The sequence below is a fragment of the Amphiprion ocellaris genome, chromosome 8 (genome assembly GCF_022539595.1).
Source record: "Amphiprion ocellaris isolate individual 3 ecotype Okinawa chromosome 8, ASM2253959v1, whole genome shotgun sequence".
NCBI classification, from domain to species: Eukaryota; Metazoa; Chordata; class Actinopteri; family Pomacentridae; genus Amphiprion; species Amphiprion ocellaris.
Window position 1 is genome coordinate 13,579,031 of NC_072773.1, and position 14,328 is coordinate 13,593,358.

At 40.5% G+C, this 14,328-nt stretch overlaps 1 protein-coding gene across 2 annotated transcripts; it reads right to left on the bottom strand.

Annotated features, from left to right (window-relative positions):
- Positions 1–864: 864 nt before the first annotated feature.
- On the bottom strand, positions 865–13,886 carry rcc2 (regulator of chromosome condensation 2). 2 transcript variants are annotated; one of them, XM_023279029.3, is made up of 13 exons: positions 13,792–13,886; positions 12,358–12,572; positions 11,726–11,819; positions 8,306–8,449; positions 8,069–8,200; positions 7,772–7,860; positions 6,887–7,001; positions 6,285–6,451; positions 5,943–6,123; positions 5,606–5,711; positions 4,600–4,672; positions 4,164–4,241; positions 865–2,011 (listed from the first exon to the last, which is right to left on the bottom strand). In XM_023279029.3, the coding sequence occupies exons 2-13, from the start codon at positions 12,556–12,558 to the stop codon at positions 1,907–1,909; spliced, it is 1,485 nt and encodes a 494-aa protein (XP_023134797.1). In that variant the 5' UTR covers positions 12,559–12,572; positions 13,792–13,886; the 3' UTR covers positions 865–1,906. The 2 variants fall into 2 exon arrangements, with proteins under 2 accessions (XP_023134797.1, XP_023134796.1); XM_023279028.3 differs by having other exon boundaries at positions 13,664–13,802.
- Between the last annotated feature and the right edge of the window lie 442 nt (positions 13,887–14,328).

Here is a 14,328-nt window from a genome sequence, read left to right on the forward strand (position 1 = left end):
AAGACATTAAAGGTGAACTCCAAGGTCAAGGTACATCAGTGTCAGATCGCACCATCCGTCGTTGTTTGAGCCAAAGTGGACTTCATGGGAGACGACCAAGGAGGACACCATTGTTGAAAACAAATGATAAAAAAGCCAGACAGGAATTTGCCAAACTGCATGTTGACGAGCCACAAAGCTTCTGGGAGAATGTCCTATGGACAGACGAGACAAAACTGGAACTTCTTGGCAAGACACATCAGCTCTATGTTCACAGATGCAAAAATGAAGCATATCAAGAAAAGAAGTTCCCTAAGATGACTTAGGTTGTGAAACAGCAGAATCCAAATCAAACTGCATGTAATTGAACAAAATTTTAATCGAGTACAAAACAAATCAACAAAAGGAGTCTTGGTGGTTCTCCACACTTCTTACATTACTTTGCTCCTATGGTCAAGAGGTATAATTGTTTTTATACCTGATATATGCCTCAAATTTATGGCACAGCATTACAGACTGTTCCTTGAACTTCGTTGATGATCAGTAAGAGAATGAGTGTTACGGTTTCACTTCATTCAGCCCTGGAGGACTGTTGGTTTTGTGGTAAGACATGACATCTGGACTGTAACAGCTTGTCAGTCAGAGGATGTTGCTTGCAGAGACTGTGGTCTCTGCAAACCATTGTGAAAATAACATCCAACCCAGGGCAGCCTAGGAGACTGCCAACACCTGCCCTGCTCAGCACTATTTAACACGTCAACATCACATTGCATGGTGTAAACACACTTACAGTCATCAAAGTAAATTCAAAGATGATGTAAACTGCAACTGTGATCAAGATAAAAAGCATAGATATAACACAAGCAGAGGGATACAGACTGCAAATCAATTTACATGAATCTTTATTTAACCATTTCTATGACAAAACAATGTAACTCAGAGAAATTTCACCATAAAAAAGAATGCAGTACAGATAGGTAGAAAACACCTCTGCTGTTTCGAAAAATAAGAACAGGTCTTCTTTTCCGACACACCTTGATGCACTGAACCAGTGACAGAAAGTGTTTCAGTTGGTTCTGGAAGTTCTGATCTGCTTGTGAAACTGCTTTGAGCATTGAAATAGTTGGAATTCATCAAATTAACAAAGACGAGAGCTAGCAGACACTGTGGTCTTGGAAGGACTGAGGTGTGCATCCTTGATGCAAACACTGAATAATAAAAGGAATGTAACTGAGTGGAGTGCACTAACTCAGAACATCATGTTCCAATTCCTGATTGTAATCAGTGGCAGATTTACACGTATGGTAACACTGCCATATAAACTAAAATCAGACCGATCAACTGATCCTCTAAACAACACAAAGAAGACTTCCATACACTTAGAAAAAGGCACAGGTATGGAGTGTTGGTCTTTGAAAACCTCCCAGTAGGAAAAGACTGAAGGTCCTGCTGTAGCACCCGTAAATGTGACAAACAACTATCATTTCAAATACTGCAATGAAGAAAACAACAGAACATGTGATGTGAAGACATGAATGTTTGACTGTATTACAAAATGGAAAGAGGGTTGGGGGAAACACGACTCTGCTAGGTGTAAAGTTCTTGGAGCGAACTGGTACAGGTTCACTCGAGGTGGGAAGTGAAGATATCTTGACCTTTTACTGTGAGAGCTGGACCATCCAGAGCATCTGTCTGTCTCCAGTCTCATCTTCTCTGATTTCAGTGTCCAAATTGATAATGGAGCCAGTTTACCAGTAGTTGAGATGTGCGGATATCCTGCAGACTTTAGAGTGCCTCCCCTGAACTCAACCATCTCACTAGTACGCTGCTGTGACCAGCAGAGACTACACAGGCTTGGTGTTCCTGCTAAGCATCGCTGGTCTCTGCTCCAGTGAAACGGGTTGAGATGTTGCTGCTGGAGGGTCACTCAGAGTGTTCGGGGGTTGTACTCAGGCAGCTTTTTCAGTTTCTCCTGCTCCTGCTGAGTGTCCTGTCTGGCAATAACCAGAGAGTGAGAGTACCCCATCACCACCTGCAAAAGCAACACAACACTCAATAATGTTTTACACATTACAAGTACATTTTACTGCTTCACCCCATAGCTCTGATCAAACAGCTCAAAAGGCCCATATCCATTCTGTAAGACCCTATTGGCACCTGGCATCAAATATAGAGACCTTTCTGCTGACAGAAATCCATATCAATGTTACATCAAACGATGAGCAGTCAGACTGCAGCTTGTGTTCTAGATCAAGGACACACGGTGATACTACTCAAGCCCAAAATTATGGACCAACAAAACAAATGTTAGATGCTGGACAGAATAGAAGGTTAAAGCAAAGATGCAAAGATGTCAACCTGACCAGTTTAGATTAATCCAATTTTCATCTCTAGAATTCTGCTGGAGAGACTTTGGGGTCACTTAGAAATGTCTGTATTTGTGAAAGTAAAGCAGTTTTTGTTCAATGAAGAGAACATTACATGAATAAAAAATACAGTCTAAGCATGGTTAATGTGGTAAATGACTATTCTAGCTGGAAATGACTGATTTTTAATGGAATATCTCCATAGAGGTACAGAGGAACATTTCCAGCAACCATCACTCCTGTGTTCTAATGCTACATTGTGTTAGCTAATGGTGTTGAAAGGTTAATTGATAACTAGAAAACCCTTGTTCAATTATGTTAGCACATGAATAAAAGTGTGAGTTTTCATGGAAAACATGAAATTGCCTGGATGACCCCAAACGTTTGAACAGTAGAGTATGTGATCAAACTGAAATAACATCTACTAGTTGGATTGCTATAAGTCATGTGAGAGGATGAATCCTAGAAAGTTTGCTTATCCTCTGACATGTCATTATCACTGTTATCAGATCCACATTTTTATTTGTCCAATGCCTTAGTTAATGACAACCAAAACTAATGGCAGTCCTATCAGCCTGGACTTTGTGTTCTCTGCTAAATAGCAAAAGTTAGCATGCTAAAGTGCTAACATGTTATATTAAAGCCACATTCAGACATGCACTCCATTCCATTGATCTGACAGCAACTGACTGTGTCAACTTAATGTCTGAATTTACACCATGGTCACTTTTCTGTCACAGTCATGCCAGCAATCTTGATAGTTTGGACCTAGCAACATTTCTGTATCACTTTCAACAATGCACAATTCTGAACTGCTCTACTTCAAGTTGTGTGAAGCACTTAAAAAAAGTTTTTTTTCCACATTTTAGCACCAATATGCTATATGCATTTTCACACAAACAACAGCAGTAACTTCATCAGTAATATTCATAAATTATCCATGGGGACAAGATGAATCAGGATCTAACACCACTCTATCAGCTATGTTTATATCATTTATTACATAGCGGCTGTCCTCAGGTTGTGTCAGTGTCAGTCAAAATGGCAACACCAACAGAGATGAAAAGTAGGGCTGATGTGTGTGTTTGACAGTCATTCAAAATTGATGTCAAATGCATGACAACCTCCTATCAATGCACCTCAATGCCCCGGATTACCTTAAAGAACTCATCTGTCATCAATCATCAAAAAGAAATCTCTGCACCAATTACTGCCACCTCCTCCGCCCTGCCCAGAACCAAACTCCAGACCCTGTGAGACAGAGCCTTCACCTCAGCCACCCCTCACATATGCAACTCCCTCCCTGAGCACCTGGGAGCTCCACAGACAGCAGATGTTTTTAAAAAAGGCCTAAAGACCTTTCTTTCTAACAAAGCTTTTAATTAAATGTGCCCCTGAATGTTTCTATTTTTACTATTTTATCTAATTGCCCTGTTTTTATTAGATGATTGCTTTGTTTTTATCCATTTTAAATCTTAAATGTAGAACTTTGAGATTTTGCCTAAATGAAAAGTGCATTACAAATAAATTTACTATTATCTGATATTTATCCCAAACTCTGCTGACATTACAAATATTCATATACTGTGTGATGATTCATGTACGATGTCTAGAGCTATGTAAAAAAGCTGCACTGATCTGTCATGAATTTACATTTGCCATTGTGAATTGTGTCATACGGTGTTTGGAAATGTCCAATCTCCAATATAAGTGGAGCATAGCATAATCAGCTGTTAGCATGACTGTTGGTCTTGTTTAAGCTTATCTACTCAGGTGAGACTTCTCATGAATGTATCTGAAATGTGTTTGTCCACTGACCTGCTCAGCATAGATGCCATCCAAAGTCTTAACCTCTTGGGCGGTGGTGGAGGACTTGGGTTTGTTGTCTCCATATCCCTGCAAGACAAATGACGAGATGCAATCAATGCTGAGCGCCTGACTCACAACACAAAAGCCAAAATGTATAAATATTCAATGTTGGTAAATAGTGCTTCACCATTTTTGAGCATTGTCTCTTATCTTCACGTGAAGGTGAAATAGAAGCAAGACCAAGGGACACTGAATAATTTTACTGTAACACAAGAGGATTTTGTAGATTCTCCTGTGATGACAGATTGTCATTAACAATTCTACTGTATTCACTCCAGTGGCCATTAATATGGAATGGGCTGAAAACAGTAAATGGGAAGAAGTAGTTCACAGTGACTAGCGAAAATCTGTCAGAGGATGTCACATGGAATGACTTGGGGCTTACCAGCTCTCCAAATGTGGGTGAAGGTCCCCAGCTGATTGTACTCTCATCTGCAGCAATGATGATGCTGCTCTTCCTGTTAAATACAAACATACAGGGTTAAACTCCACACTGAGAAATCAAAGTGGAGTCAGGGATGGGGATAACTAAAGTTGTAGACACTGCCACCTTACTTTGCCCCATGCCTACTTTCGTACTGATGAGTATCTTATTACAGAATCTCCCAGTATCTAGACTGCAAGGTCTGCTTAGAATTTTTTCCTTGCTGGCAAACCCCTGTGTGCATCGCCCACCTTAAGACCTCAGCATATTTCAGAAAAAAAATGTCATGAGAACAGATACTTCAGTACCAAATTCATACCAAAATTCTGACAATGTGGTGGTACTAAGAGCCTTTAATTTTTCAGCCTGGTTGAGTACACAACCACAATCATGGGGAAGACCGCTGACTTGACAGCTGTTCAGAAGACAATCTCTGACACTCTCCACAAGGAGGGGAAGACTCAAAAGTACATTGCTGAAAGGGCTGCTGTTCACAGAGTGCTGTATCAAAGCATACTGATGCAAAGTTAACTGGAAGGAAAAAGTGTGGTAGGAAAAGGTGCACAAGCAAAGGGGATGATGGCAGACTTGAGATGATCAATAAAAGCAGATTCAAGAATGTGTGTGTGTGTGTGTGTGTGTGTGTGTGTGTGTGTGTGTGTGTGTGTGTGTGTGTGTGTGTGTGTGTGTGTGTGTGGGTGGGTGGGGGGTCGGATCTCAAGCTCAAAATTAATATCCGGATTCGGGTCTAGCCTTTCTTCAGACAAGCTGCTTGTGCAAAAGGTGACACTGGATCACAAGAAAGAAGTAATGTCAGCACTCCCTGATGACGCCTGAGGTCATCCTGAGGGCAGCTCCAGTAGTTTGTCTCTACTGGTTCTGTGAGTGGCTGCTCAATGTTTAATTGCTTTACTTTGTGTGTCTTTCCTTTTGCTGTGGCCAGCTTGAGCCAGGTCATAACACTCACCCACATGCCAGGCTGCGGACCTTCCAGCCACACAGATCCTGCACAGCTTTGGGGTACATGGTTGACTCTCTGGAAGTGTTTGTCACCCCCCAGAAAAACAGCCCTCCTGCAGAAAACAACATCAGCTGATCAGATACCTACAATGGCAGACGCATGTACACTGCATCATTTATTGTATGAATTACTTTGACTTAACATTTGGTATCTAATATTTAGAGCTCTTGGATGAGCATCAAAGTTAAACAACAATTGAAAATATTAAAAAATTCTCAAGTTGGACAACACATTTGATTTGGGTCCATTTGTGTTCTTACAGCACGATGAGCTCTTTTCTTACCCATCTCACTGACAGCGAATGAACACTGGTAGCCTGTATAGATCTGACTGGCACCTCGTCCAGGAAAGTCAAAAAGTTTAACCAGTCGGGGAACCATCTCATCCTTCTGCTCAGTGTGACCCAGACGCCCATAACCACCGAAACCCCAGCTGAACACTCGTTTTTGAGAGTCCAGCACCAGCTGCACACACAGACACACACACAACTTTATTACTCTAATGTTGTGGTATCAACAGCAACATTAAAAAGGGTAATGGCAGCAGTTTGCAAACCCTAATGGAACAATCATGGGCCATCTACAGAAAGATGACTGTATCATTTGTTTTCAGTGTATGTTCTCACCGTGTGGTTAGCACCACAGGCCACATCTCTGACCACCACGTTGGGCACGGGGATGACCTGGCCATCCTTAGACTTCTCAATAAAGATGGCAACACGACGAGGGATGAGCTCACAGTCAAACTCAATGCGCTGGGCACGAGCTATGAACTTCCCATCACTGTTGTGACCTGCAATGAGACAGATGAAATGTCAATACTATGCAAATATTTTAAAGATATAGAGCAGAATACCTCCCTTTATTCAACCAGTGATGTATTTTTGATGCAGCTCTCAATGTCAGTAATAGGAGCTTAAAATTCCTGGTGCTTGCATTTTAATAAATTCCGCACAAAAACAATATGAGGAAAAAAATATCAATGCTCTCCAGTGAAAAAATGACAAACTAAAATTCCAAAATGACATCACACATATCTGACATTTACTGAATTGCGTGTTTTAACATCAGCTGACATACATCAACTTCAACAATTGGTTTTCATCAGCTATAAGCAGGACTGCTGACACAGCAGGACCAATATTCTCCAGTAATAAAAGCAAACCACCAACGTATGCAAACATACGGTAAAGAAAAATAACTCAAACAACAGATGTTGTGAGTGTACCTAGCTGTCCATACTCCGGGCAGCCGAAGGAGTACAGGTTTCCTTTGCAGTCTACAACCATGCTAAATTCAGCTCCACAAGCTACCTTCACCAGGGGCTGGCCATTGTAGGAAATCTGAAGGGGGAGAGAGAAAAAGTGGACTATCAAGACTACTGTAGTCTACTGCGAGATTCTTTTGCATACTATGGGCATGCTATTCTGAAATATATCTGAGAATTCTTGATTGAGAGTGGTTAAAAAGTGTTTCAAGTAACTGAACAGTTCAATCAAAACAGATGGTTTTTTTGCCATTCTAAATGAACTCACTATGTTACACAGTGCTAAACGGTAGGAAGACAGTTTAGAGGCATGGTTATTTGTCTAATCAGCAAAATGGATAAATAGCTTCTTGGTGAGAACTACACAATTAGAATTTTAAATGTGTTTCATATTAAAGTGAATCTGGATATCCAAATCAATGGCAGAAGTAGAGGACCTAAACTGAACAGCTAAGTAACATTAGTCGCCACGACAACCATCGACAATGCAATTAGTCTGTTGTGCCGTCTCTGTGATCATAACAGGAAGAGGCCTGAAACGATGTAGTTTAGAGCATTACTATTGTTGTGATTATAATTATGGATGTAGCTGGTGTCATAGACGCCGAACCACATTAGTGTCAATTTTAGGTTCAGGTGTGGGCAAAAACTATTAAAACACAAGTCCTACCCACACATGCAGAAACAGCAAAGCAGGCGCCCAATAATGTTAAATGTGGCGGTCGCTATAGTCAATATATGATGTATGTGACCTGTGATATGACCTTAATAAACCTGTGACCTCTACACCAACACTTCAGGCTGAAAGAAGCAACACAAATTTGAGCCACTTTAATGCTGGCTTACCGGTGCTGGGCTGAGGACCGCATCAGTCTGGTTGCCTTGGCCAAGCTGGCCTAGCTTGTTCTCACCAAAAGAGTAGACAGTGCCATCCTCTGAAACAGAATAGCATCAGCACAATTACAAATGAAGAGCAATGAGAACTGGATTTCATAATTTTCAGATAAAGTCACTGACCATGACAATTAAAGCAGTTTTGCACTGAATTATTTTGGTTCAAGACGATGCTGGCTTTTCCCTGTTGAGTTTAGCTGCAATGAACACTGTGACAAATTGATGATAACACATCTGGGTTCAGCCCACCTGTGAGTGCCAGGGTGTGATTGCGTCCGCAGGCCGCAGAAACAATCACATGCTCTGCCAAAGCCTCAATTAGCTTAGGAGCCTCCAGACGCTTGGTGTCACCATGACCCAGCTGACCTTTGTCATTACGACCTGAGGAAGCAGGAACCAAGAGGTCAGTGGAGGTTAATTCCTTCCACTCTGAACTCCACACTGTGATGCAAACCTCCATACAAAACTACTTAACACACGACTTACCCCAGCTCCACAACTTGCCCTCAGTGGTCATAAGGAGACTGTGCGCAGCACAGGGTCCGGCCATCACATTGCTAACCTGGACATCATTCAGACAGCCATAGCGATGAGGACCCCACAGATTCTGACCCAGGTTGCGAAATGCAGCTGCAGACACAAACAGACCACACATCAAAGTAGATGACACCTATTCAATACACAAACCATTATTCAACACAAACCTAGTATTATTTTATTCCCCTTATTTTGTTCATTGAGCTCTGTATAAATGGATAGATAGTCCTTTATTTCTCCCCACTTCAGGGGAAATTCTCATTGTTACAGCAGCTTATGTAGCAATAAACACAGTAATAGTAATAAAACAATAATAAAATAGTAGTAATAATATTTACAATACATACAGTGATAATAAGAATGGAAAAAATAAGTTTAAAAAGTGCAAAGATGTAGGAGTGCAAGAATTGCTGTGCAATTTTTTTTGGTGTGATATGAGTCCAGTATATGCTAGCATCAGCCACTGATGCTGATGTTGTACAGTCTTACAGCAGATGGGATGAAGGACCTGCGATAGCGCTCCTTCTTGCAGGGTGGATTACATGAACATATTATAACATAATACATAAGGTACAGACAGGGACATCACACTAGAGTCTGAACTCAGAGCAGCTGGATAAAAAATGCCCACTATGGCCCTATATCTGTCCAACTTGTTCATGACACTGACATCATTGTGACTGTGGTTCAAAAACCTGAACACATCTGTGAGGCATAGTGTTAGGCAGTATGTTCCATCCTTTCTATGAACACACACACTGACTGTATCTGAACAGATAAACTCGAAAGAGCACCAAGGCTTTTGACTCAACTGCTGAAAGTAGTCCCTAATAATGGTTTTATTCCCTTAGTTGAGTAACATTTTTTAAAAAAAAAACAACTATAAGGACTAGCTGTTTTAGAAAATTACTAATCCCTACTTAAAAGTCAAGTATGTATATATATCTACAAGCTGTTTTATACGATGTACCTCTTCAGAAAGCATCTGTGAGCTAGGAGCTGAATTCCGCAGACTCAGTGGAGATCTCAAACAGTACTGAAAGATGAAACAACAAATTGTTGGCTTGGGTCTGCACATTGGATGTGCACTGCAAACAATAGGAAAGATATGGCTAACACCAGCCTTGTCCTTTAAACAAAAAGGAATTTCACAGGGAAAAAAATACTTAGATTTGACAATGAGGCAGTCCAATGAATTTATTGCTCTGTTACTTGAACCAGGCTATATCATTCAGAAAAACAGGAAGTTCTAAAGAAAGACATGCCGCCCACATTCACTTTCAACTTGAAACAAACCGCTGCTACACTTCCACGAGAAGTGCTAAAAATATCGAAGTAAACCTCTTTATAAATGCACTACCAAAAACAGTGATCTGACTGTGATTGTTGACGCTTTGGTAAGCCCAACATCTCACCGATTTATAGATGGTCTTTGTCTATGCAGCTGCTCTAGCCGGCACCCCCAACCCCCATCCAATTTCAACAAAGCAAATTTATCAGTGTATACCAGAATAGCGAGTCAGGAATAAGACAAGGCGTTGCGTAGCCTGCCCCAGGCATCAGTGGGCCTGCTGCAGGGTTTGGGGGGGGTTGGGGGTGGGGCAGCGCAGAACATGCATGCATATGAATGGACATTACTGTCACAATCAATTAATAGGATCCCGCTGGCTTTAACACATATGTGGCCAGTACATCTCAAACAAAAAGACACATGTACACCTGGCATGTGGTTAAATTGAGTCTTTTCATTCTTCACTGTAGACACAGTGGAAAAAACCTGATCAATCCTTAACAGCTGATGTTCAAGTTCCTACATGTACTCAGCACGCAACAGTGAGGTATCAGGAAAAAAAGCTGGTCGAGACTCGAAAATCCACAGATCAAATCAAACCTTTCACATTGTGTCTGGCAACCTAATGGGCCTCATCATTCTACCCTTTCACATCTTGGACAAAGGTGGGTCTCAGCCTCATGTTCGTGTTAAGTAGAATACAACTACAAAAACCTCTGAAGTCCACTGATTAACATGCATCTCTGTCGTTTAATCCTTAAGCAAATGGGAATGTGAAAACTACATTTTGCAGCTTTAGTTATGGAGCTATTTCTTGACAAAAAACATTCCATCCATCAGACCAGTAAGTTTGCACATCATCTAGGTTCTGTGTTCAAGGATGATAGCACCAGGTGTGACAACCTAAACGTGTTTGTGAAGAACCAGTTCCAGCATGGAAGCCCCAGTGCTCTAGACTAACCTGTCCACTGGTAGCACCAGTGTTCCCATCTTTCTCATTTGGTCGGACCACCACATGATTTGTTTTTGTTTTCTGCTCCCAAAGTGCTTCACATGCAGCATGAGGTCGAGAGAAGTTTCCATATTCCCCACTCATTTACTGTAGTGCAGAAGCACAGCCAGGTGTGTGACTAAAGATTGCTTTGTAAGACTAAAATAAGGAGTTGAAATGTCAGATTTACCCAAGTTGAAATCATGTGACTTTATCTGCACAGGCTATTTTCTATGAGCAGAATTTCCTATAAGTGGAGTGCATCTTAGATGTCAATAGTGCAGTCAGTCAGGTTAATTTTGTTGTGGGAGACCAAAATCCTGCATCCTGCCATAACCATGTACTTCATTGTGATTGGATTTAAAATGTTTCCCTTCTTCACTGGCCCAGTCAATATCAACTTGCTTAGGCCTGCCCTCTCATGATTAACTTTGTCTGAGTTGACGCCTCTCCCTCTTCACCATCCCCTTCCTCTCTCTTACCATTTCATTATATTCTAATAACCTGCTGAAGATGCATCATCTTTGGGACATGGTAAAAGATAAATAAATTGTTTCACCCATTAGAATGAGAAGAGAAGAAAAAGTACTACTTTCAATCACAATGGGTAACACAGCAGCTATGCTGGCCAGAAAACCTCCAGAACCACTAATTTAACCAGAAAACCTCCAGAACAGGCTAATGATCATTTTTCACTTGCACAAATGCAGCTGCACACTCTCAAAAGGCAGTCTGCATCCCTGACTGTTGAAGAGGAAAAGATTCTCCCTTCTCCAGATAGAAAAAAAAGAACTCATGATTCCGAGGAAACAAGGGAAAGGAATCGAGACACAAAAGGTACAGGTACAAACTGAAAAATGAGATGAGGGGCACCTGTGGCCATCTCAATACATGCCAACTTTCTTCTCTTGCATTCACAAATGATAACTATAAAGTTTAAAAAGTGTTTATATGATCGATCGCATTTGCCACTGGGAACCTAAATACTTAATATAGGAATCAAGGTGAGGAGACAAAAACTGGATGTTATCAGTTGCAGATTTAGGTCCAACTCTTAGCATGACCAGCCATCTGAAAAATGCTCTACCTTGTTGTTTGGGCACCTCCTTTCTTCCAATCAAATCCCAGTTGGTTGCTCCAAAGATGAGCAGTTGACCTTTTACCTTTGGGCACTCCAATTTCTGTAGAACGGAACAATGTATGGTCAATAACAGAAAAAACTCACAAGTGCTTGCATAAATCAAAAAGCAAACTAGTTCTATAGATATATATTTGGCAACTTTACCAGGGAGTTTACTTTTTATTTAAACAAATTCACCGCAGGTTGTTTTCCTTAAACAACCATACAAAAGCATTTCATCCTTCTACACTAATATGCTTCAAAAATACACTGTCAGTTAACATTCCAACATTTCCTGCAGAGAATAATCACAATGTTTTATCAGGAAGCAGATAAAAGAAACAAAATTCTATGCCTAAGGTCATATTGTGGTATGTGAAAGGGAAAACAAAACTAAAGCACAAACTCATGGAATTATCAAAAGATTTTGACAGATGTTTGTCATTTCTTTTCCAGCCTAGCTAAACACTGAATGGAGGTCACACATCACAAACAAAAAACAAAAAGATATAACTTAAATAATGGTTTTAAAACTCAAACACATTTCTGTCAGTGTGTTAAAGCAGTCAGTAAGTTTGTGGATGAGGCATCAAACCCACAATTTTCTCTTTGACGTCATCTGCAACAGTAACCGGTTGCAGACCAGACTTGGCAGCGGGCTTGCCAGGTTTCTTGTTGTTCTCCTGCTCGAAGTCAAACTCATCATCACTACTGAAGTCTCTCTCTTTCCTTTTGCCACTGGCCCTCTTCTTTTTCATCCCACCATTCCCTGAGACATCTGTCACCTTCTTACGTGGCATCGTTCAACCAGAAGCTGTTTTTGAGGGGAAACAGGCAGCGATTAGTTTCTATAAAGTGGAACAATAATGTGTAATTCAGACTACGCAAACTAAAACAAAAGATCTCTCTCTGAGATATATTGGGCCACACTACAGAACATTTTAAGATCGAGGGAGAAGGACAAGAATAGCTTGATAAGTATAATGCATATCTACAGAGTATGAATCACTGAACCACTGATGTCAAAAAATAACAACACAATGAGAACAAAACAATCAAAGGCAACACAATGAATATGTTCCCAACGGAAGAAACACGGCTATATAAAAGCACCATCAAATGACATTTCTATATAAGCAAGCTGTGGCAGAACAGACGCCATTAAATCCAGGACTTTCATAGTTTTACTTTTCGTAACTTTACAAACTTCAACAAGTGAACAACTTTATATCCTGTAAGCACACTGTAGTACTGTATGTTACTTTAAATGGGGTAACGCTCAAAGAAGTTTACTATACGACACTGAAGCAGCCCCTCTTTTTTTAACCTCTACTGTCGTGTACAAGCTATTAAAATTTGGCGTTTTTTCCCTAAAATTACTCTTTTCAACAGACGTCTTATCAATAGCTACAGGAGACTACCGTAAGAAGCCAAAGACCAACAGCCAACTAAAACACCGGAGCCCGTCTAGCTGCTAGCTGCTAGCTCTTTGAGCGGAGCAGCTAACCTCTGTCGCTCTTTGTTCACATAATGGTTACGAAGCAAGCTAGCTCTCGGGCTAACGCACGGCATGTGAAGTTAAATTGTTAGCGGCTACACAAACGACTTAGGCAAAGTTTGTCTGTTGTACAAAAACATCAAATGCCCTTAAAGCCAGATTAAAACAAGATTGGGTTAAATTTGTAAGAATACGTGACTGACGAGGTGAAGCTAACGTTACCTCGCTGTATGCTAACAGACACTAAATAAAGACATGGACACTAACGTTACACAAAACGATGCTACAACAAAAACTTTTAAAGTATTTTCTTGACTGGGCATGTTTTTAGTCTAGTGTATGTACGAGCTGTGTAATCTCGAAAACTGCTAATTGTGTTCTCATATAGCAAAGAATAAATCATATACCGGCGATTTCCTGATTCAGCAGCTCTCTGTCCGTCTCCGGTTTGATTGATTTGAACAAAAGAAGCTGCAGTCTGCTTTCACACCACGTGGTTTGTATTTAGTATTCATACAGGAAACCAAGCACTCACCAATACATACAACTGGACGCAGAAATAATCCGGGCTACAGCAGAACTGCTTGTCACTGCACCGGTCAGAAAACCTCAAACAACGTGCCACCGACAGGGCTACTGAAAAGTTGTGCTTTCTCTACTGAAAAGTTCGAGAAGAAAAAATGAAATAGTCAAAAATGACCAGAACTTGAAACAAAGGAAAAGGTTACACTCTTGTTAGGGTTAGAAATTATTTGTAGGTGTTGCTCTATATGACATTCCTGTTTTGTTTCTCTTGACAAACTTCTGAATTTGTATTCTTCTTCATAATGAATCATCATGTAAACACAGGCAGACCTTGTAAGAAAGAGGAAACTGGGTTGCCTTTATTCTATTTCCCATGTTTTCATTGTTTTTATTTATTGCAGATTTTCCCAACAGAATTTGCTTAAATATACACTACGGGTGAAAAGTTTTAGAACACCCCAATTTTTTATTTTTTTGTTTTTCTGTTGGAAATTATAAATTCTCATTGTCTATACATTATACATTGTCTCATTGTACTCTGAAATGA

Excerpts from the sequence above, each read along its gene's own strand:
- rcc2 (XM_023279029.3), bottom strand. The coding sequence starts at position 12,558 with ATGCCACGTAAGAAGGTGACAGATGTCTCAGGGAATGGTGGGATGAAA. Across the intron at positions 7,002-7,771 it reads CGGTCCTCAGCCCAGCACCG|ATTTCCTACAATGGCCAGCC; the intron begins GTAAGCCAGCAT and ends CTCCCCCTTCAG. Across the intron at positions 4,673-5,605 it reads GTCCGCAGCCTGGCATGTGG|GAAGAGCAGCATCATCATTG; the intron begins GTGAGTGTTATG and ends TGTATTTAACAG.